General features: G+C 38.7%; 1 protein-coding gene across 1 annotated transcript; it reads left to right on the forward strand.

Annotated features, from left to right (window-relative positions):
* The first annotated feature begins 10,569 nt into the window (after positions 1-10,569).
* LOC107807829 (uncharacterized) lies at positions 10,570-16,406 on the forward strand. The gene is made up of 4 exons (XM_016632269.2): positions 10,570-12,084; positions 12,487-14,108; positions 14,421-14,693; positions 16,040-16,406. The coding sequence occupies exons 1-4, from the start codon at positions 10,893-10,895 to the stop codon at positions 16,373-16,375; spliced, it is 3,423 nt and encodes a 1,140-aa protein (XP_016487755.2). The 5' UTR covers positions 10,570-10,892; the 3' UTR covers positions 16,376-16,406.
* The last annotated feature ends 6,710 nt before the right edge of the window (positions 16,407-23,116 follow it).

Genomic DNA, 23,116 nt, shown 5'->3' on the forward strand with positions numbered 1-23,116 from the left:
ACGCGAACACGGTCTCACGAACGCGAAGGCTTGGCAGCCAATGCTCTTTGCAAACGCGATGCACACTGTCGCCCAACACTTAACAGAATCCAAAAACGAGAATTGGCCATTTATTTCATTTTCTCAAAAGCCAAGCAAACTAGAGGCGATTTTCAAGAGTTGTTTTCTTCCCTAATGTGTTGGTAAGTGATTCTTAACCATTTCCTTTCAATTACTCATTATATTTTTATGAATTATCAACCTAAAATCTAGAGTTTTCATGGTAGAATTGGGGGTTAGGGTAGAAACTAAGTATTTCAGAAATTTGGGGATTTAGACCTCAATTTGAGGTCGGATTCTAAAACCAATTATATATTCGGGCTCGGGGGTGAATGGGTAAATGGATTTTGGTCCGAACCTCGGGTTTTGACCAAGCAGGCCCGGGGTCGATTTTTTGACTTTTTGGAGGAAAATTTGGGAAATTTAATTTATGCAATATAATTGATTCCTTTAGTAATATTTGATATTATTGAGTCATTTTTGAATAGATACGAGTGGTTTGGAGGTGAATTCTAAAGAAAAAGCTGTGATTGAGAATTAAGTGGCCTTCGGAGCGAGGTAAGTATTGTTTCTAACCCTGACTTGAGGGAATTAGGAACTTCAGATTATTTGTTATGTGAAATTCATGTGAGCGGCGTATATGTGAGGTGACGAGTACTTATGCGCCACCAATTTACCTGTTTTCCTTGTTTTCCTCGTTTTTCTTATATTGTCTCTTTCCTATGCCTAATTACTACGTGTTTATACTAGTGTTGTTAAATTGATCGTTCTTATCAAGTTTACGGATTTTCTGGTGATATTTGAGTATTTATTTCAAAGTTGAGATTGATATTGTGGAACCAAATGTTTAAGTAAGGTTTGTACTTGTTATCCTATCTCCACATTGTTATTTATTCATTGCATTATGGTAAGGAAAAGTGTTAATGCACGAAGGGTGATGCCGTGCCATATTGTGAGTGTTAATGCACGAAGGGTGATGTCGTGCCATATTGTGAGTGTTAATGCACGAAGGGTGATGCCGTGCCATATTGTGAGTGTAAAAGCACGAAGGGTAATGCCGTGCCATGATATGAGAGTTAATGCACGAAGGGTGATGCCGTGCCGTTTCTATTGATTTTATGGTGAGATTGAGAGTAAAAGCACGGAGGGTAATGCCGTGCATTTTTCCTTTACTGTATTCGTGCTCCTGTTGATTCATATTATATTGGTTGTTCCAGTTCTCATTCTGTTGTAGCTCTTAACTTCGTAATTTCCCCCAGCATGCATCCCCATCCCGATGATTCTTGTCTAGCTCTTCATTACTGTTATTTGTATATACACTGTTAAATTGTACAGGTTGATTTGTAGGTGCCTTGCCTTAGCTTCGTCACTACTTCGTCGAGGTTAGGCTCGACAATTACCAGTACATGGGGTCACTTGTACTGATACAGCACTCTGCACTTTCTATGCAGATTTTGGTACCGACTCGGGTTGATCGAGATTTTAGCTGTTGGACCCGCTATCCAGAGACTCAAGGTAGATCTGTCGGTGTTCACAGACCTTGAAGTCCCCGTCTATCTTTTCAGTTTTATTATTTCTTTCATCCAAACAGTTGTATTTCTTTCAGACTATTACTTGTAATGAATTCTAGAATGCTCGTGAATTGTGACTCTAGATCCGAGTAGTAGTAATTAATGCAGTCTTTATATTATTCTGCACTCATTATATTTCACCTTAGCTAATTTGCTGTTATTTACTGAATGTGATAAGAATTGGTTTAATGATTCTATAACGTTGGCTTGCCTAGCAAGTGAAATGTTAGGTGCCATCACGGTCCTGACGGTGGGAATTCCGGGTCGTGATAGTCCGATCACACCAAGGTACTTTGCTTGCAGTCAGCGCTCATGGATAACGGCTTCCGGATGTACATGTTTAGGCCTACAACGCCTGTACCAATCCTTAGTATGCGATGGTATTCTTCTGATGCCAAACTCCTGTTGGCCTTGGTGTTGTGGATGCATGGCTGCTCTAGCTGACACAACTTGTGCTCCTTCACCTTGACTGAAGGTAGCTTCTCCCCCTTTTCTCTTCTTTGGGGGAGGTGCGGAGGTCGCCTTTGCTTTAGCCGGAGTAATGGAAGTAGCCTTTCCTTTGCCGGTGTCTTTTCTCGGAGGCATATTCGTTCCTACACAAGTAATCATTAATCAGTTAAAACTGCATTATGATATGACACACATGGTCTTACCCAAATTTCCGAGGTTACTCAGACTTCACCTCGTATTTTCTTAACATGAGAATCAAACAACAACACATGGGTGCTTCCTCCAATTTTGAAGCATCAGGCTACCAGTGAGACACCCCATGCTTAAGATTTTAATGTGGTGCATGACTACATAACACTAGTCTATTAATCCCGGAGACTCGGGCTCCAATGGGGACAAGGAATGCCATTGAGGCATTATAGAAAACACTTAGCATGCACTAGTGCCATGGGAGTGCTTGTAGGGGTGAGGGATTTACCCTCCCAAATCGGCTTGGGAGTTTCTTACTACCACTTGTTCGCACAATAGCAACACCATTCCTATGGGGTTCATGGGGTTGGGACACACAAACACAATACTACAATGAAGAACAACCCCCAAAATTTCGTGTCTAATTGCATAACTTTACCCAACTCGAAATTGCAAAGGAAAGATATAAGAATCATACCTTAGAAGCTTTAAGAGGAAGGATCTGCCTGTGAATTGCTGGTGCAAGTGAAAGAAATAGCAGGTGATGTGCGTTTGTGTGCTGGTGAGTGTGTGAGGTTGAGGAAATTTTGTGAGCAGTGTTGTGCGTTTTGTTTAGGTTAGGTTTTTATTTTGTTTAGCTTTGGGCTTTTAAGTGAGGGAGGTGGTAAGAGGAATTAGGGGAAAAAAATTAAAATAAGCCGAAAAATCCTTACCTGGTGACATGTGAAACTTTCCTCGCCCTAGCCCTCGCGATGCGAGATGTAACGCGAGCTGTAGCTCGCCCAAACCCATGCGAGACGAGCTATTTCGCCAGCTTCCCCAAGCCTCAACCCTCACGAGGCGAGCTCCCCCGCCGGGTTTCCTTTAGGCAACGATTAATGTCCTGCTCGACTTGCCCAAAATCACCTGCAACTTGTTAGTACCTAAAAAACGAAAGAAAATTCTAACTACACTAAAATCAACTACGAATTGGGTTGCCTCCCAATGAGCGCCTTAGTTAACGTCACGACACGACGCATGTAATTGTACTTAATGCTCGCTCAACCTTGGTGGCTCGAGCAGATGAGTCACTGACACTACTTTTGCATCATCCATGCCCAAATAATGTTTTAACCTATGCCCATTGACTCTAAACATGCGAGAGTCATTTTCCGCAGCAATCTCTAGGGCACCAGTGGGGTGAATCTCTACCACACGAAATGGTCCTGACCATCTTGACTTAATTTACCCCGGAAATAACCTTAATCTTGAATTGTATAGTAATACCATATCTTCGGGTTTAAAACTCCGCTCAAGAATATTTTTATCATGCATCATCTTCATTCTCTCCTTGTATAGTCTTGTGCTCTCAAATGCATGGTAGTGAAACTCATCAAGCTCGTGCAACTCTGTGATTCTACTTATACCCGCAGCTTCTATATCGAGATTCAGCTGCCTCAATGCCCAAAAAGCTCTATGCTCCAACTCCACTGGTAAGTGACACGCCTTCCCAAAAACCAATTTATATGGTGACATGCCAATCGGAGTTTTGAAAGCGGTACGATATGCCCAAAGTGCATCATCTAACTTTCTCGCCCAATCCGTTCTTGTAGCATCCACAGTCTTTGTCAAAACGCTCTTTATCTCTCTGTTCGAAACTTCCACTTGCCCACTCGTTTGTGGATGATATGGGGTGGCAACATTGTGGCGTACATCATACTTTTCTAACAACTTTGTGAAGGCTCGATTACAGAAGTGAGTGCCTGCGTCACTGATTATTGCCCTTAGAGTGCCAAATAGGGTGAATATATTCTTTCTCAAAAAACTAATTACCCCCTTTGCATCATTTGTAGGGAGCGCTGTAGCCTCCACCCATTTTGACACGTAGTCCATACCTATAAGTGTGTACTTGTTGCCATATAAGTTGACGAAAGGCCCCATGAAATCGATTCCCTATACATCAAACACTTCTACCTAAATTGGGTTCATAGGCTTCTCATGTCAGCGGGAAATATTCCCAGTTCGTTGGCATTCGTCACTACCCTTCACCCATAAGTGTGCATCTTTGAACAATGTCGGCCAGTAGAAGCCCGACTCTAGCACTTTCGCAACTGTCCTTACTCCCCCGAAATGGCCACCATATGGTGACACATGACAAGCCTGCAAAATAGAAGATTGGTCTATCTCAGGGATACATCTCCGGATCATGTTATCAACACAAATCCTGAATAGATAAGGCTCATCCCAATAATACATGCGACAGCCATGAAAGAACTTTTTCTTTTGAACAGAGGAAAGGTCATAGGGAACAATACCACTTGCCAGATAGTTTGCAATGTCTGCATACCATGGCGCTACCTCAAGACTCGTGGCTAGGAGTTGTTCATCCGGGAAAGTCTCCATAATCTCTTCCACCTCAACCTTCTTTTCGGCTCCTTCCAGCATAGACAAGTGATCAGCCACTTGGTTCTCCGTTCCCTTTCAGTCACGGATTTCCAAGTCAAATTCTTGCAACAGTAACACCCATCGAATCAAGTGCAGATTTGACTCCTTCTTATCAATTAGGTACCTGAGAGCAGCATGGTCAGTATAAACAATTACCTTCGAGCCTATCAGGTATGACCTGAATTTGTCTAATGCGAACACTACTGCTAGCATCTCCTTCCCGATCACTGTGTAATATAGTTGGGCACCACTCAAAGTTCTACTTGCGTAATATATTGGATGCATGACTTTGTTTTTGCGCTGCCCGAGCACTGCTCCCACAACATAGTCACTTGCATCACACATCAGCTCAAATGGTTGCTCCCAGTCAGGTGCAACTATGATAGGTGATGTCACCAGCCTCTTATTCAATTCCTCAAAAGCTACCCTACAGTCATTAGAAAACACAAAATGGTGATCTTTTTTGAGCAATTTACAAAAGGGTTTAGCAATTTTGAAAAAATCTTTTATAAACTGTCTGTAAAACCCGGCGTGGCCAATGAAACTTCTTATTTCTTTGACAGAAGTGGGTGGTGGAAGATTTTCTATCATATCAACCTTTGCATGATCTACCTCAATGTCCTTACTCGAAACTAGGTGCCCCAACACTATACCTTCCTGTACCATGATTTGGCATTTTTCCCGGTTGAGCACCAGATTAGTCTCCACACATCTTTTCAGTACTCTTTTCAAATTCTTTAGGCAATCATCGAATGAGTCTCCCACCACCGAGAAATCATCCATAAAGACCTCCATGATGTCCTCTACCATATCAGTGAAGATGGCCATCATGCACCTTTGAAATGTGGCAGGTGCATTGCATAGGCCGAACGGCATCCTCCGGAAGGCGTAGACACCATATGGACAGGTGAATGATGTTTTCTCTCTATCTTTCGGGACAATGGAGATTTGATTATAACTCGAGTATCTATCTAGAAAGCAAAAGTAGGACTTCCCAGCCAATCTATCTAGCATTTGATCAATGAATGACAAGGGAAAGTGGTCTTTTCGAGTGGCTTTATTCAATCTTCTATAGTCCATACAAATTCGCCATCCCGTGACTGTTCTTGTTGATATCAACTCATTGTTATCGTTTTGCACTACAGTCATCCCACCTTTATTAGGCACACATTGGACTGGGCTGATCCAGTTGCTGTCAGAGATGGGGAAAATGATCCCCGCATCTAACCACTTTATCACCTCCTTTTTCACAACTTCCTTCATGTTGGGGTTCAGCCTTCTTTGATGTTATCTGGAAGGTTTGTGGCCATCTTCCAGTAGAATATTATGCATACAGAAGGTCGGGCTGATACCCTTAATGTCTGCAATGGTCCAACCAATTGTAATTTTGCACTCACTTAATACCTGCAAAAGCTGTACTTTCTGCACATATAGCAAACCAGATGATATAATAACAGGTAAAGTTGAGTTAAGTCCCAAGAAAGCATACCTAAGGTGAGGTGGTAGCGGCTTCAGTTCCAACTTTGGTGGCTCTTCTATCGATGGCTTAGCTGGAAGAATATTTCTTTCTTCTAAGTGCAAAGGCTCAAATTCGAGTTCTCTTTTCCAAAACCCTTGGCCTTCAAGAGCCAGCACCCACTCCGCTAAATCCTCTCCATTTACTTCATCTAAGTTCATGAGATAGGCTGCTAGAGGGTCTTTAGCGTTCAAGGTCTCATCTTCCTCCTTTAAAATTACATCCATGGCTTCTATTAGAGAGCAGTTAGCAAATTCACTTGGTTGCCGCATAGATTTTTGCACGTTGAATGTTATTTCTTCATCATTTAGTCTCATTTTGAGCTCTCCAGTTTCATTGTCAATTAAAGCTCTCCTAGTGGCCAAGAATGGTCTTCCCAAAATTATGGGAATCTCCTTGTCAACCCGGCATTCTAGAATGACAAAATCTAATGGGAACACAAACTTCCCAATATGTACTAATACATCATCAAGGATACCATAGGGCCTCTTCACTGTTTGGTCGGCTAGCTGTAGTAACATGGACGTGGGTCTAGCTCTTCCAATGCCTAACCTTTTGTAGATAGCCAATGGCATCAAGTTTATGCTTGCCCCCAAATCACACAATGCTTTCGCAAAAGCATAGCTGCCTATCGTGCATGGGATTGTGAAACTCCATGGGTCTGACAACTTCTCAGTTATGGGTCTCGTCACGACTGCACTACAGGTATGTGTCAATGTAACAGTGGACAGGTCTTGGAAGTCGAATTTGCAAGACATTAAATCTTTTATCATTTTGGCATACCCAGGCATCTCCCGCAACACATCAATTAGTGGAATGTTCACATGTATTTGTTTCAACATCTCCATGAATTTCTTATATTGCTCGTCCTTCTGATATTTGGCCAATCTCTGCCGGAATGGTGCTGGAGGTTGCTTCTTTCTTGTGATTTGAGTTTTTTCTTGCTCAAGCACTGCTTCTACTGTCGTTTCTTGTGCTACCTCAGTCTCCTTCGCAACCTCTTTTTCTTTGCTTGTGCTCTTTTTTGCATGTTGTACTGTCACTTCCGTTAACCATGTTGAATCATCTATCCCAATGGGTACTGGCACAAGTGTTTCAGTAGGTCAGCTTTCGCGAGCAATCTCTTGCTCCAGATCTAGGTCTCTACCATTTCGTAGACTCACTGCCATAAGCTGTTTCAGGCCCTGATCTTTTAGATTGACTTGTGTGTCCGCAGGTAACATCCCTTGGGGACGATTGTTTAGAGCCATAGAAATCTGTCCTAATTGAATCTCAATACCCTTTATCGCTGATTCGTGTGAGTCTACTCTCTCTTAAATTTTTTCAGTGGACCCAATTAGTTATTGTAACATTTTGTTGTTGTTGTCCAGCATTCCCTTAAGTTAAGCAAACCTATCATCTTGTCTTACAATCTGTTGTTGTTGAGGTTGTTGATAAGCCAGCTGTTGATTTTGTTAGTTGTAACCCTGTTGCATTTGGTAAGGCACCACTTGACCCTGTGGTCGCATAGCTCCAGGATTGTTGCTGTTATTGTACTGCTGTTGTGCTGGTCTATATTGTTGATTATGTTGTCCCCAATTCTGACCACCTTGCCTCTGTCCCCCATAGTTGGCTACATAGTTCATATCTTCCTGATAGTGATGGTTGTCACCTTCCACACTCCACGATCATACATAAGGTTGGTTAATGCATGGTGTACATAAGCCCCCATTAGTTGCATCAACTATGTGTACCTGCTGCTTCTGGCCTGATTCATTGATCTTTTTGGTGAGGATACTTATTTGCGTCATTAGAGTGGCCATATTTTCAGCTATGGAGTTGTTTGGGTCCAAAGCCACTGAGTGAACTACATGAGTGATCGTAGAGTCTCTTGTCATCCGTCCTGAGTTTTGGGCCATATTATCAAGTAGGATCTTGCATTCTCTGAATGTTTTGCTCAAAAATGCTCCACCTGCTGAAGCATCAACATTGGCCTTTAAGCCGTCTGCCAATCCCATATAGAACCTCTGCCCCAATATCTGATCTGGAATGCCATGATGTGGACACCTAACCAGCATACCCTTGAACCTCTCCCAAGTTTGTTGTAGTGATTCTGTCAGTCTCTGCCTGAAGCTCAATATATCATCAATTTGTTTGGCAGTTTTATTGGGTGGGTAGAACTTGTTCAAAAATTGCTTGACTAATTCCTCCCAAGTAGTGATGGAATTTATGGGGAGTGAATTAAGCCAAGTCTGAGCTTCTCATGTCACCGAGAATGGAAACAACAACAGCTTTATTTCTTCCGATGTCACATTAGGTTGCCTTTGCGTGACACATATCGACAGGAAATTCTTCAGATGCTGCTGAGGATCTTCAATGTATGATCCTGAGAACAGTCCCTTGTTCTGCAACAAATGTAGCATGTTGTTTGTGATTTAAAATGATTTCGCTTGTATCCGAGGGACTGCGATTGCGGTTGCCAGATTGTCGGTGGTGGGTTGTGCCCAATCATATAATACTGCTTATGGTACAAGAGCCGCCACACCCTGATTGTTCGGGTCATTTGCATTATTTCTGCTGTTTGGATTTTCTATTACGTTATCTATGTCTGGTTCGATTTGTTTTGTTGAGTTTTGTTGCTGTTTGTTCTTCTTGTTTGCACGATTCAGTACCTTGAAAAATTTCTTAGGATCTGATAATTCTTCAAACAATTCACCAGTTCTTGAGGAGTTTCTAGGCATGCACCTGTAACACCCAAGACTACAAACGTTAGAATTTCAATGTATTTAGTTCAAAATGAAGAAAATTGACTACACTAAGAATTCTAGCACTTCCTTTAGCTGCCATTAATAACACCGTTAATTTCTCGGCAACGACGCCAAAATTTGATCACGCCCAACTATGCTTTATAAAAAGGACTAAGCTGTCGTTGCAAATATATTCCGGCTAATAAGTCCGAAGTCGAATCCCACAGAGAATTAACCTATCAAATACAGCTACTAGACTCGCATGAACTCACGCAATCAATCTTCAGAAATATTTAAGTAATAATTTGGATGTTTACTAACTAAATATTACGTATTGAAAATGCAACAATTAATAACTAACTACTAACGGGTTGTAGACAAGAATTGAAATGATCTAAGGTTATGATTTTCCCTATTATCAGAATCGTTTCAGCTACGTTTTCTATAAATTTGCCTAAGTCTTCTCTATCGATCATGAGCACTCTGACTGTCGTAACTCTCTCCCAAGTAATTACCACAATTTACTAGATATATTCTCCCGAATTACGCTAGCTAGCATTAAGTACGGCTCACTCGGATCGCACCAAGATTTCATTATCCCTAATCCCACATTTAAACCCTTCGTATTGATCCCTCATATACGTTAGGAGTGATATTAGTCAACAACTACCTAAATATGCACTCTCTCCCGAGTAATACATACTAAATAGGCACAACCAATTGAGGGCCCTTTAATCAACCACAATAATATTATAGTTGAACAAATAGAGAAAATACTACGGCAAATCTATATTAACGTAACAAGAAAATCATCCTTCAATAGGTTCCATCAAAACCTTAGATTAGGAGTTTAGCTACTCATACTAATAGTAACAATATTCAAAATATTTTGCATAATTAAATTACAAAGTAAGGATAAAGGGATGTATAAATCAATGAGTCTAGCTCCCAACGGTTGTTCCACGAGCTATCCTTGCCTCCGATTGCCAAAAATCCTCAAAAGTGACGTTTTTAGGTCTATTTATATGTGTAGGAAAAGACCTAAATCCGTAGGCCAAGTCCTAGTCAAACCAGGAGACGAAATAAGTCTTCAAAGCTGGGAATGTGCGCGCCTCAGACCTGGCCTCGCGAGGCTTCACGCGAGCTGAAGCTCGCCCCAGACCTAGCGTCGCCAGCTTCAACGCCTGGTGGATTTCGCGTTACGCCTCGCCTAGCCTGCTCCCACGCGAGCTAAAAAACTTGCCCAGCCTGCTCTAATGCCCACTTTAGGCCTGGCTTCGCCAGATTTCTCATTTGTAGGCTGCTCACTTCTTTCTTTCTTCTTTTCAACTGTTTTCGAGCACACTTTAGACTTTAAGTATTCCTTTTGCTCTACTTTCATCTCCAATTCACCTATTCATAAAATAGACTCCATTATGTGCAATTAAAGTGTAGTTTATCATTAAAGCATATAAAATGTAAGAAAAATAATGTACTAAAATACGGAATTATAGCCACACATCATATACATACATATATATATATATATATATATATATATATGTATGTATAAAATTTGTGAGGAAAAAAAAACAAGAATAATAAGTGAGTGATACTATATATGTATTCATTGATTTTAAATCCTAATCTCTAGTTATCACTTAGCCACGGAAAAACAGGAGCAAGGATGGTGGAGAATTCCTAAAATCATACAAGCACAAACGTAGACAATTCTTCTATCCCAATTTCTCTTGGTAAAACAGATACCTTTCTCATTACCATGTCTAATTTTCTTCACAGTATTTCCTATTATGTGTCATTTATCTTTGTCATATTTCATCCTTCAATAAATCATTCTTTCTCCTGCTAATTAAGATGAGAGTCTCTTTGTATTTATATCCATTTCCCTTTTCCGTAGCTAGCTCTGTTAGATAATTTGTGATTACTCATGTACCCTTTCAAGAAAAGTTTCCTAATGATACAACATTTGAGACAAAAATGGCTATGAATTCAAGTGATACTAAGAGTTTGATATGGAAACATGTTAAATATTCTATAGAATTTTCCTTCACTTTTGCCAAGAAACATCCATTTGTTTCATCCACTTTGTCATTCTTCATCCTATTTTATGCTCTTTCACCATCAATCACCTGGTTTTTCATTTATTCATTACCCCTCATGTTCTTTTTCACTATTCTTCTTATAGTTTTTTTTAGCATTCCAAATTTTAAACACTTTGAAAGAGATGTCGATTCGAAACCCTCTAGGAAAATATGTCATGTAGATAAAGATCATGATAATGTCAATATTGACAATAAACAAAAGGCTTTTCTTCGAGCTAGATCAGTTAGACGAAGAAAATCCAAGAAACATATAGAAACCGGTGCCGAGGAATTAATACAAGGTTCACCTTTTCGAATACCTTTTAATGATCATGATTTTGTTGACAAAGGTGCATTGATAGAAGAAAAAATGAAAGACATTCGAGAGGTGGAAGTGCATTCGATAAGTGATCGTGCTGAATGCTCTTCCACCTCGAGTATTTTCAAGAATTCAGGGCCTGAGTATTCTGATTGCTCTTATGAAGCAAATGGCAAATGTTTTAAATCTTTTAGCAGTATATATGAGAGAAAAACAGAATGTTTTGGTGATATAGAAAATGAAGGGGTAAGAAATAAGGCTGTGCAATGGAAAGAAGATGATCAAAAGAATCTCATGGATCTTGGACTTTCTGAGATTGAAAGGACTAAAAGATTAGAAAGTTTGATGGCGAGACGAAGAGCACGAAAGATGTTGAGCCTCCAGGTTAGAAGGTCATTGATGAATATAGGCTGCAAAGAAACATTAGCTCCAATTTCTTCAATTTTAATTCCAAAGAACAAATCATCATCAACTAGTCAATTTTCACCTACCCCGGGTTCGGCCCCTTCCATTTTGGGATCAAATCGGAATCCTTTTGACCTTCCTTATGATCAGCATGAAGAGAAGCCTAATGTTAGAGGTGGCAGTTTCTTGCAAGAATTCATGTCAGCTCAGGAACAGAAGGACAGGAACGAAAGCTTACGAATAGGGGCTGCTTTTCTAGGGGATTCAAACCTTGATCAACTCGAACCAACATCTTGTTCTGATGTTCTGTCAAGGCAAATGTTTCCGGAGGCCTCTGAAAATTCCAAATCAAGACACCGATTAGGTAAAAATGATACATCTATTCTTTTTAATATCAAGATTCAAACAAAGCTTGCATTAGTAACTTTAATACACCATATTTCCCATTGTGAGGATTTGACTAGTTTTACACTGGCTGTCAACCTGCGGTGACCACCCCTCCTTTATCGGGCTTTGAAACTGACAATATGAGCAAACTCACACAGGTGGAGTTCAGAGTGGCATTTAATACTTCCTATAATACAACATAATTTGTATTGTGAAGATTCATCATGAATTTACTAGTTTTACACCAGTTGTCAATCAACCGTACCCTCCTTTATCCGGTCTTGGGACTGGCAATGTGAGCAAACTCACACATACGGAGTTCATGGTGGCCTTTAGTTGTCCCTTTATATGAAACTTAACAAATATGATTTATTTGCAGGTAGGGAAGATAAGGATAGAGTAATTGAAGAAGTGACATCTCAAGCATCCGAACCGGAGATGAATGTGGCCTATAAAGGAGAACATAGTAAGGAAGGCCTGGATATTAGTCAGGATGAAAAAGACAATAGTGAAGTTCAGATAAAATCAGTACTAGTGGAAGACACAAGCAATAGGACAAGCTCAACATCTTCTTCAGAAGAGGATGGACCATTTTACAAGATAGATAAAGATGCAATCTTGAAGTCCATTGCATCTCCTGCTCTAAGGAACTTATCAAGTGATCCATCACATCCTAGTTCATCATTGTTGGATAGCACAAGAGAGGACGAACGATTTTACTATCCGAATCGTCCTATGCACCGTATTCCCTGCCACTCTATTGCTTCTGACTTGCAAGTGGAGGTTTCTGAAGTCGGTTCACCTCCACTGACAAACGATGTGAGCTCATCTGCGGATGAAGAAATTTCTATAGATGGGGAGATAGAAAAAGCTATCACGTCTAGCAGTGAAGACACACTTATGTCTTCATCGCACCTAGCTAGAGTAGATGAAAATGAATCAAATTCCAAAGAAGTGCGCGAGGTCACTGAGCAAGATATCGTCGATTTTGGATTTTCGAGGTTCCAAATGTCCGAGAACAATGTGCCACACAACGTTCCACCAGAACGATTAGTTGAATCAGATTCTATAGGATCAAGCTCCTTTCCACCTCCAAGGACAGAAAGGACTCAAACCAGCAGTTATCAACAGCGTAGGCCGGAAGGACTTTCTGTAGATAGTGACAGGTTTCAAGGTTCACTATTACAACCAGAATTTTCAGTACAACAACTCCCTTTTGCGTCAACGTCACTAGTATCACCGACATCTGTTCTACAACCAAATTGTCTAATCGAACAAGGATCCTCCTCAAATTTTGATCATGTTCAAAATGATAGGTCAGTGAACATCTCTAGTGAGAGATCAGATTCAATTGCTTCACAGGAATCAGAGCTTAGTTTAAACAATTCAATCTTACAAGTTTCAGAATTACCTTCAGAAACAGAAACTTCAAATTCAGCTTTACACAATGACAGTGCAGAACTCATTATAGGCAGTGACAGCGAACGGCATAGTGAAAATGTGGCATTTTCAACTATTGGACAAGGACATCACTCAATTGAAGCCTCTAGTACATCATCATCTAAGTCCGTATCGCAACCAAAGTTTGCAACTGATCAATTGCCAGATGAAGTAATTACTATTGAAAGTTGTGATCCCAACACTTCTCGGAGCTCAACATTATCGTTAAAGGATCTGAAAGTGCAAAGTTCAGTTCCACATTCACAGACACAGCAGTCTGCAGAAAAACCAAAGTCTCTCACTAGCAATGACATTCAGGAAACTCTTCGCGATAAGAGTAGTGGACAGCATATTGAAAAAGTAGTTTTTTCTACAATTAGCCAGAGTTTTGATGAATCACAAGCATCATCATCACCACAAGATTTTGTGGTTGAACAAGTTCCAACTGCCTCTACTTCATCCCCCTCTCCCAACTCTTTGATTCAACCAAAGTTCTCGATAAATGAAAGCTCCTCAAATTCTGAGGAACAGAAGAGAGTGCAGAATTCATCAAATTCTGAGGTAATTTAATGATTTGACAATGATGAAGTTGAAATCTAACATACAAATAATGCCCTTTCGTCAGAATTTTAGCTATGTATCGACTTGTTAAATGCGGAGTTTTTATAAAATAGAGTTCTAGATCCTCACAAAACACTGAAGAACATGGAGCAAATTATCAAAATAAGTTGCAGCTGAATATTTAAGTTATGCATGACAAATCAATATCTAGGATATCAATTGTTAAGCATAGCAAAAAACATCTTTTATCCGGTTTCTCACTTATAGAATGTTTGAAATTTCAGTGATTCTTGTTTTGCTTTTGTGATTTAGGATCATATACCTGGTTTTCTATCAGAGAGAGCAGTCAATCAAGATTCCATCAGCTTACAATCTACGGTCCGGGAAGTTCCTACAGCATCTAGTTCATCTTCATCACCTAAGTCTGTACTCGAACCGAAATCCTCAACAGGTCAAGGCCCTATGTTAAATTCTGACAGGGAGGAACAAATAGGTGAAAGTCCAAGTCCAAGAATGTCTAGAAACACAAGAACTTTGTTAATTGATTCTGCAGCAGACAAACTTCATCATGCAGATGCTAAGATGGTATGTTTCTATTCATGTTAGAATTAAACTTCGATATGCGATTTTGACACAATCATGTCGCCTAAAATATAACTAGGGAATAGCTAATTGTCCATAATAAGTGGAACTAGTTACCTAAAGAGTAAAACATGCAACATGCTACAACATGTTAAATTACGCTGACAATGTAAATATTATTTTCACTGTCGGTGTATAACTTGAATTTGTCTCATTAATACCAAGACTAGATGGCATATGACCTGGAAAGGATATTTCTTTTGACAAGAAAACAAATTTTCTCTTGAAATATCATGTCTCTGATGGAAAAAAGAACTGTGGTTAAAGCCCATTACTCCAACCAAACAAATTGTTCTTTTTTCATTTTCCTAGCTGATAACATGCATTTATGAGAAAATAATATTTATAAGCAGTAAGCACAATATTACAGATAGAACTTAATTTATCACTCTAAAAGATGCATTATCTTAATAGTTGGAAGATGCAGCTGTTGTCTTTCTAGAACAAAAAGACAACTTAAGTTATATATACCGACAGTATAAGAACCTTATATAGTACAGAGATTGTTATGCGAAATAGCGGAGCCAGGAATTTTTGCTGTACGTTCTGAAGCAATTATGGAAACCCCTTGTCACTACACTAGAATCTTCCCTTATGTCAAGGCGATTCTACAATTTATATATAACCAAAAATATTAGTTTTTGCCCTATTTGCGCGCTATAGTTTTCGAACAAAGGGGATTCAGTTGAACCCCTTTGATTCTAAATAGCTCCGCCCTGGTTATACGGTGAATAATAATGTAGGGGTTATTATGTTGGGATTGATTACTTTAAGAGCTTTTTTATCTTTAGTTACTCTTATCCATCTATTATTAATGTAGTTCACATTTCATCCCTATAAAATAATTCACAGATCCACGTATAACTTATGCATGTACTAGACTACTAGCAATGCAGAGTTTAACAAGGCTAACCAAATATTGTATTTTTATTACGGTAAACCAAACAACCCTTTAGAAAAAAGGTTTTCATATTTTTGCACTATCAAGGCATAAAACTTACGCTCTTTTTGCAAGAGCATAAATAGATGCCTATTTCTTAGTAAACTCATGCTATCATATCTTTGTGCTTGTTAAAATACTGTTTCAAGAAGTGGTGGAGCAACATGGCTCAAGGGTGGTTAGTTGAACACCCTTCGCCGGAAAATTATACTGTATATATAAGTGAAATATTATTTTTTGTACATATAATATATAGTATTAACTTAAACATCATTAAACACCCTTAGCAAAATTCTTGATTTCGCCGCTGATTTCAAACTTTTCCTTTTGGTTTTGCAATGTTGAGCAGAAACTACTCAAGGATGAAGAGAAGTCTCATGAAGAAGCCACTAACCACAATGATGTCAAGAAGGAAGATTTACCCAAAATACAAGAAGTCTCTGAATCACTCAAAAACAGCACCACAAAACATCATAAGTCAAGTGATGTCGAAAATTCTGCTTCCACTTCAACTAAAAAGAACCAAAATTTAGTCACTAATACTGGAACTGGAGAAGATAGAGGAGCAAAAGTACCTGAGAAAACACATGGTCCTACTATTGCAACTCAAGAAAATTCAGCAAAGGAACACATTGAGTCACAGAGTGAGAGAACAGACAGTAAAGAAAAGGCTAAAGATTCATGAGCAAAATGAGCAAAGGTAATACCTAACTGTGTATAGGAAAATCCTGTTGTATAGTTTGTTAATCGTAATGGCTACGGAAATTTGTCTCATTACTAACTAAGTTAGCTCATCTAATAGTGTAAAGATTCTTTTACAACATCAATGCATAAAAATTAAATTCTTTCAATAAAGTATTGTCATGTTGGATTTCTTAAATTTTCTCATTTTACATAATGTTAACCTTTTAATTATCCATCATGTTAATATTAGGACTCTCTTTTATATTTTCACTAGTCCGTATAGTGTATACGAACTTGGACGACTCAACACACATACGGAAAAATCACAACTAAGAATCAAGGTCCAAACCAAACTTATGAACTCTTATGTTTTTCAAATTCCAACTTTCACAAGATACGTCCGAATCACACCCCAACACTTCAGGTACTTAACCAAATATACATATAAGTACTAAATCATCATACGAGATTACTGGAACCTTTAAATCACAAATTCAAGCTTGTTTATGCAAAATATTAATTTTGGTCAACTCTTCTCAACTTAAAGCTTCTAGTTAGGAACCAAGTGTTCTAAATTATTCTCGAATCCCTCGAGACCCAAATCACACATATCCACAAGTATAAAATACCAAGTGAACCTCGGAAAGTATCAAATAGGGAAGTACAGTTCTAAAACTCAAAATAATCGATTGGGTCATTATAATAATTTAGTCTTTTAACCTTTCAAAATGCGAGATAATGTACCATACCTGCAAATCATAAAATATTATGGCTTGAGTAACCAAACTTAGACTTAATTACTCTAGGTAATTGCTCCTCGTAGATTTGACTTGGTCTTACTAATTTTATATTGTGGCGACTGCTTTTATCCTCTAATTTGAGAGTACGGTTGGGTGATACTAACTATTTAAGACCACAAGTTTTCCTCAAATTTCATGAGGAGTAACATATACGGTCGAAATCGAGCTCGCCTGCATGTTCGGAACATGGCAATAAAGGACTGAAAATCGACCCCAAGTCCTACCGGGTTAGAACCCGAGGTTGGAGCGCCTGCCTTCGAGAGTATTGGGGCCGTGATCCCGGAATCGATCCTAACCCCGAACGAGTTCAAAGAAACATTGTTAGCATAACAGAAGACCGAAATATCCGTGACCGATCGGATATTATGGTGGGAATCTCGGCACGTATCAATGAAGAACTGGCAATCGGCAAATCAAGAGATTTTTTACCTTTTATAGAATTGTACCTAAAGTAGGACTCCTCTACTATATAAAGGGGATCGGATAATTCATTTAAGACATTGTAACACGCATTCCGTAGCAATACATTATTATTATTCTCTTTAAGCTCTTATTCTTTCGAGTCTTGATACCGATCGAAGTACATTCGGCTCGAGAGTGGCTAACCTTCCAAGGTTGAAATTGTCCAATTCGTGTGGTTTGCATTTACTTTATCGTTATTTATTTCAATTGCACTCTAAATTATTATTTAGTGTCAAGTTAATCCACGTATCCGTAAAATCACTTACAAATTCAATTGTTATCTGATTTTGATGGTAAACAAGTAAAATTAAAATGATTATAAAAGGCTGACGTAGATAATCTAGGGAATATGATATTTAACCAAATAAGTAAATAGATAACAAAATCGGGGATTGTCATATAAAGTGATCAACCATTGCTGTTAGTTTATACTCTCGATATTCCCTATATATGTTTCAATGGATTTGAACCTTTGTGGCATGTGTCAAGTTGATTAAATTTCGGTGTTCCGATCGCGGACCCGATTGACGCTAACTCGCATGTGGCTATCAACACAAACCTGCCTACCGACCCAGAGAATAGCGTCCGTGGTGGAGCACGATCAGTAGCTTAAAATACACAAAACATTGGAGGAGACGGGATCAATTTACGGATGATTTTCGAAATGTTACAGGCTCAATAGGCGGCGATAGCTCAGTTACAGAACCGAAGCTGCCCACCCAGCAGAATTGAAGCCGATCCATCCCGGGAAGTCGTCCCCATGGATGAATCGGTCGTATATAGGTCGAATGAAAACAAAACGAGGACTAACCCCGAGATAATGAGGATGCTCGAGGAAATGACAAAACGGGTAGAATTAGGGGAGAAGAAAATCGAAGCTAATGACAAAAAGGTAGAAACCTACATTTCCAGGGTCGACCAAATCCCGAGCGCACTGCCGATATTGAAAGGCCTGGATTCCAAGAAGTTCATGCAAAAATCTTTTCCTCCGAGCGTAGACCCAAAGCTGATCTCTAAGAAGTTTCGCATGTCCGAGATGCCTAAGTACAATGGAATGACTGACCCAAACGAACATGTTACCTCCTACATGTGTGCCATCAAAGGGAACGACTTGAAGGATGATGAGATCGAATCTGTCTTGTTGAAAAGGTTCGTAGAGACCCTGTCAAAAGGAGCTATGATATGATAGCATAACTTACCTCTTAATTCTATTGACTCATTTACTATGCTTGTAGATTCTTTCGTGAAAGCACATGCCGGGGCTATCAAGGTCGGGACTAGGAAGTCAGACCTTTTCAAAGTAAAACAAAAAGATAATGAGATGTTCAGAGAGTTCGTGTCCTGGTTTCAAATGGAATAGATGGACCTACCACCGGTCGCTGATGATTTGGCCGTTCAGGCTTTCACCTAAGGACTCGACGTTCGGAGCTCATTGCTTCACAGTAGTTAAACTGGGTCCGTGTATCCCGTTAGAATCATCTACAGACTCAAGAGAGACATCGATCGTGAAGCGAGATTAAACAGGGATCGGTATCAGCCGTACAATGGAGACCGAAGAAGCACTGGGTCCGGGCGGAACCATATGAGAAATAAAAGGATATGTGATCAAGGTCAGAGCAAACGGGGACTCATGAGCAAAAACAACTTCGACAGGCCCGTCGGGCCTAAAGAAGCACCGAGATTATCGGAGTACAACTTCAACGTCGATGCCACCACTATTGTATCTGCCTTCTTACGCATCAAAGATACAAAATGGCCTAGATTTTTACAGTCTGATCCATCCCAAAGGGATCCCAACCTAATGTGAAAATATCATGGCACTCATGGCCACAGAACAAAAGAATGCTGACAATTAAGAGAAGAGGTGGTCTGGTTGTTCAACAACAGGCATCTCCGAGAGTTTCTAAGTGATCGGTCTAAGAACCACTCCAAGAACACGGATTCTAATAAGAAGACCGAGTAGGAAGAGCCTCAGCACGTCATTAACATGATCATTGGTAGAGTTGACATTCCCCAGGTTCCGATAATGAAACGCACCAAAGTATCCATCACAAGGAAAAAATGGACTCGGGATTATGTACCGGAAGGAACCTTATCTTTCAACAACGAAGACACTGAGGGGATCGTGCAGCTCCACAACGACGCACTGGTAATATCGGTACTCGTAAATAAATCTCGAATTAAGCGTGTGCTAATTGATCCAGGTAGCTCAGCCAGTATCATCAAATCAAGGGTCATAGAATAACTTGGCCTACAAGATCAGATCGTACCTGAGGTCCGAGTCCTGAACAGATTCAACATGGCATGCGAGACCACTAAAAAGGAAATAACATTACCGATGAACGTCGCCGGAATCGTGTAGGAAGAAAAGTTCTATGTAATCGAAGGGGATATGAGATACAATGCTTAGTTCGAGCGGCCATGGATTCACAACATGAGATCAATACCCCCGACACTGCACCAGGTGCTGAAAATCCCAACACCCGGAGAAATCCAAATAGTTTATAGAGAACAATTGGCCGCCAAGGAAATGTTTGTGGTCTATGAGGTGATCGCGACATCCACATTCAAGACATCGAAGGATCCGAATCAGATGGTTAAAGAAGGGGCCAAATAGCAATCACCGATACCAGCACGTATGAATGAGGAACTGACAATCGGCAAATCAATAGATTTTTTACATTTTATAGAATTGTACCTAAAGTAGGACTCCTCTATTATATAAAAAGGATGTGATAATTCATTTAAGCCATTGTAACACACATTCCAAAGCAATACATTATTATTATTCTCTTTAAGCTCTTATTCTTTTGAGTCTTGATACCGATCGAAGTACATTCGGCTCGAGGGTGACTAACTTTCCAAGGCTGAAATTGTCCAATTCGTATGGTTTGCATTTACTTCATCGTTATTTATTTCAATTGCACTCTAATTTATTATTTTGTGTCAAGTTAATCCACGTATCCTTAAAACCACTTACAAATTTAATTGTTATCCGATTTTGAAGGTAAACAAGTAAAATTCAAATAATTATAAAAAGCTGGCGTAGATAATCTAGGGAATATGATATTTTACCAAATAATTAAATAGATAACAAAATCGTGGATTGTCATATAAAGTGATCAACCATTGCTGTTATTTTATAATCCCGATATTCCCTATGTTTAACCTTTGTGGCATGTGTCAAGTTGACTAACTTTCGGTGTCAATTCGTTCATATTTATTTTTTGTTGAAATAGAATTTATTTATTTAAATACTACATAAAAAGTACTGTAAGTCACTATAATTAACAATTCAAAATATATAAAAATGATATATAAAAAAAATGATTAGAAAATTGTTTGACTCTCTAAATAGTAATAGATTTATTCTTTTTAAAATAGTGAGAGTTTTCCTTTTATATGTGAAATTTAAATGTTCATTTTTTTCTCATTCTAAAAGATTTTATTTGAAGTTTTAGCTTAAAATAGCTGGCATATGTTATAATATAGAGTCGTCAATATGGGCTTGGCCCGTTGGGCCAACCCAGCCCAACCCGTGATTTAGCAGGGCTGGGCTAGAATTTTTAGAGCCCATTTAAAAACGAAGCTTTTAAACCCGGCCCGAATAAGCCCGTGACCCGTGAGGCTTGACTGAGGCTGGGCTGGGCCAGTCTGTGGGCCTAATAAAAATACGTATTTAAAATATATAAAATATAAAAAGTATATGACACAAAAAATAAGAAGAAGAGTATCCCAAGCTTAAAGTTTATTAAGCTCATCATATTAAAATATCAAAGTCTTAAAACGTTAATTAGTTTTAAAAATTTAATTATTCTTAATATTTAACTAATTAATATTACATATATATTGTAGATGTAGATGAAAGTAAAGATATTAAGACAACCTTCTCACAAGTGGATTCAAATGTGTTTGATGAAAATGATATGTTGGATATCCCATAAGCGTCATGGACGTTCTCTTGAATAATTTGTTTTGAGTTTTGACTTTTAGTGGATGAAATAAAGTTATTAAGTTTAATGAAATTTTTTCAATAAGGTTTTTTTAACTTTTAAATATTTATCTTTTTAAGTTAGAACTTAAATAAAAAAATAAAAACATATATTTAAAAAAAAATAAGGTCGACCCGTGGGGGCCCGCAGCCCACATAAGGCTGGGGTAGGCTGACCATTATAAGGCCCATCAAAATGGTGGGCTAGCCCAACCCAGCCCGTCAATTGCTAAGCCCACTGGGCTGGGCTGGGCTAGCCCGACCTCGCCCATATTGACAGCTCTATTATAATATATGTATAATCTATATAAAGTATGTGTACAATCTTGTATGACCATTGTATAATCTATATATATTGGCTAAACAAAAACAGTAAAATCATTCGATTATTTGTGTAAAGATCCCTAAAAGATTTTGTGAAGTCCCAAAAGCTCGTTTGATTACTTTGAGCCATACAAGTTTAGCATGCCAAATCTGTTATTTTCAAATTAAACTTAAAAGCCCGTTTGGATATAAGAATTTTTTTTTTTTTTCTAAAAAAAAATTATTTATTTTCGAAATCAACGTTTGTTCATAAAATTTTCAATTTTCACTTGAAAATGCATTTTGGAAATTTTTGAAAATTTGAAAAACTCCAAAAAGTTATTTTTCAAAATTTTCACTCAAATCATTCACAAAACTTCAAAAACAACTCAAAATTATATTCATATCCAAACACAACTCTAAATTTCAAATATCATTTTCACCTGAAATTGTTTTTTCCCCTATTTTGAAATTTTACAATTCTTATATCCAAACGCCCACTTATTCTTGCAAAACATCGTGAGTGTAACTACTAGGTATTTTTTAAACCAAAAGCCCCCTACTAGATCTTTGATTGAGGAATGATAATCTTTATTCATTTGTTTTAAAATGTTGAGAAGCATATTAAACTTATTTCTTTGTAAAACATTCGTTTATTTTACATTTTTAATCATAGCAACTTAGAATAATGATATTAGAGACCTTTCAAAACAAATGAGAGAAAGATTGTTTTTCCTCAACCAATGATCTAGTAGATACATTTACGATATCTTGCAAGAAAAAATTCAGCAACAGAAATCTAAATCAATTTTAAACCTATGAAAAATTTAAATATCTCCTGAAATCTAGGTATACTTCATAAATTTAATTAATACCTTAAGAATTTTTATTAAGCACAGCATTAAGGAGACCATGGATTCACAACATGAGATCAATACCCCCGACACTGCACCAGGTGCTGAAATTCCCAACACCCGGAGGAATCCAAATAGTTTATAGGGAACAATCGGCCTCCAAGGAGATGTTCGTGGTCTATGAGGTGATCCCGACAACCACATTCTCGACATCGGAGGATCCGAATCAGATGGTCAAAGATGGGTCCAAATAGCAATCACCGATGCCAGCCTCGACGGAATCGGAGGAAGAAAGAGTAGATGAGGACGATGACTATGGAGTTCCTAGATCT

Source organism: Nicotiana tabacum, chromosome 17, assembly GCF_000715075.1.
Source record: "Nicotiana tabacum cultivar K326 chromosome 17, ASM71507v2, whole genome shotgun sequence".
NCBI lineage: Eukaryota > Viridiplantae > Streptophyta > Magnoliopsida > Solanales > Solanaceae > Nicotiana > Nicotiana tabacum.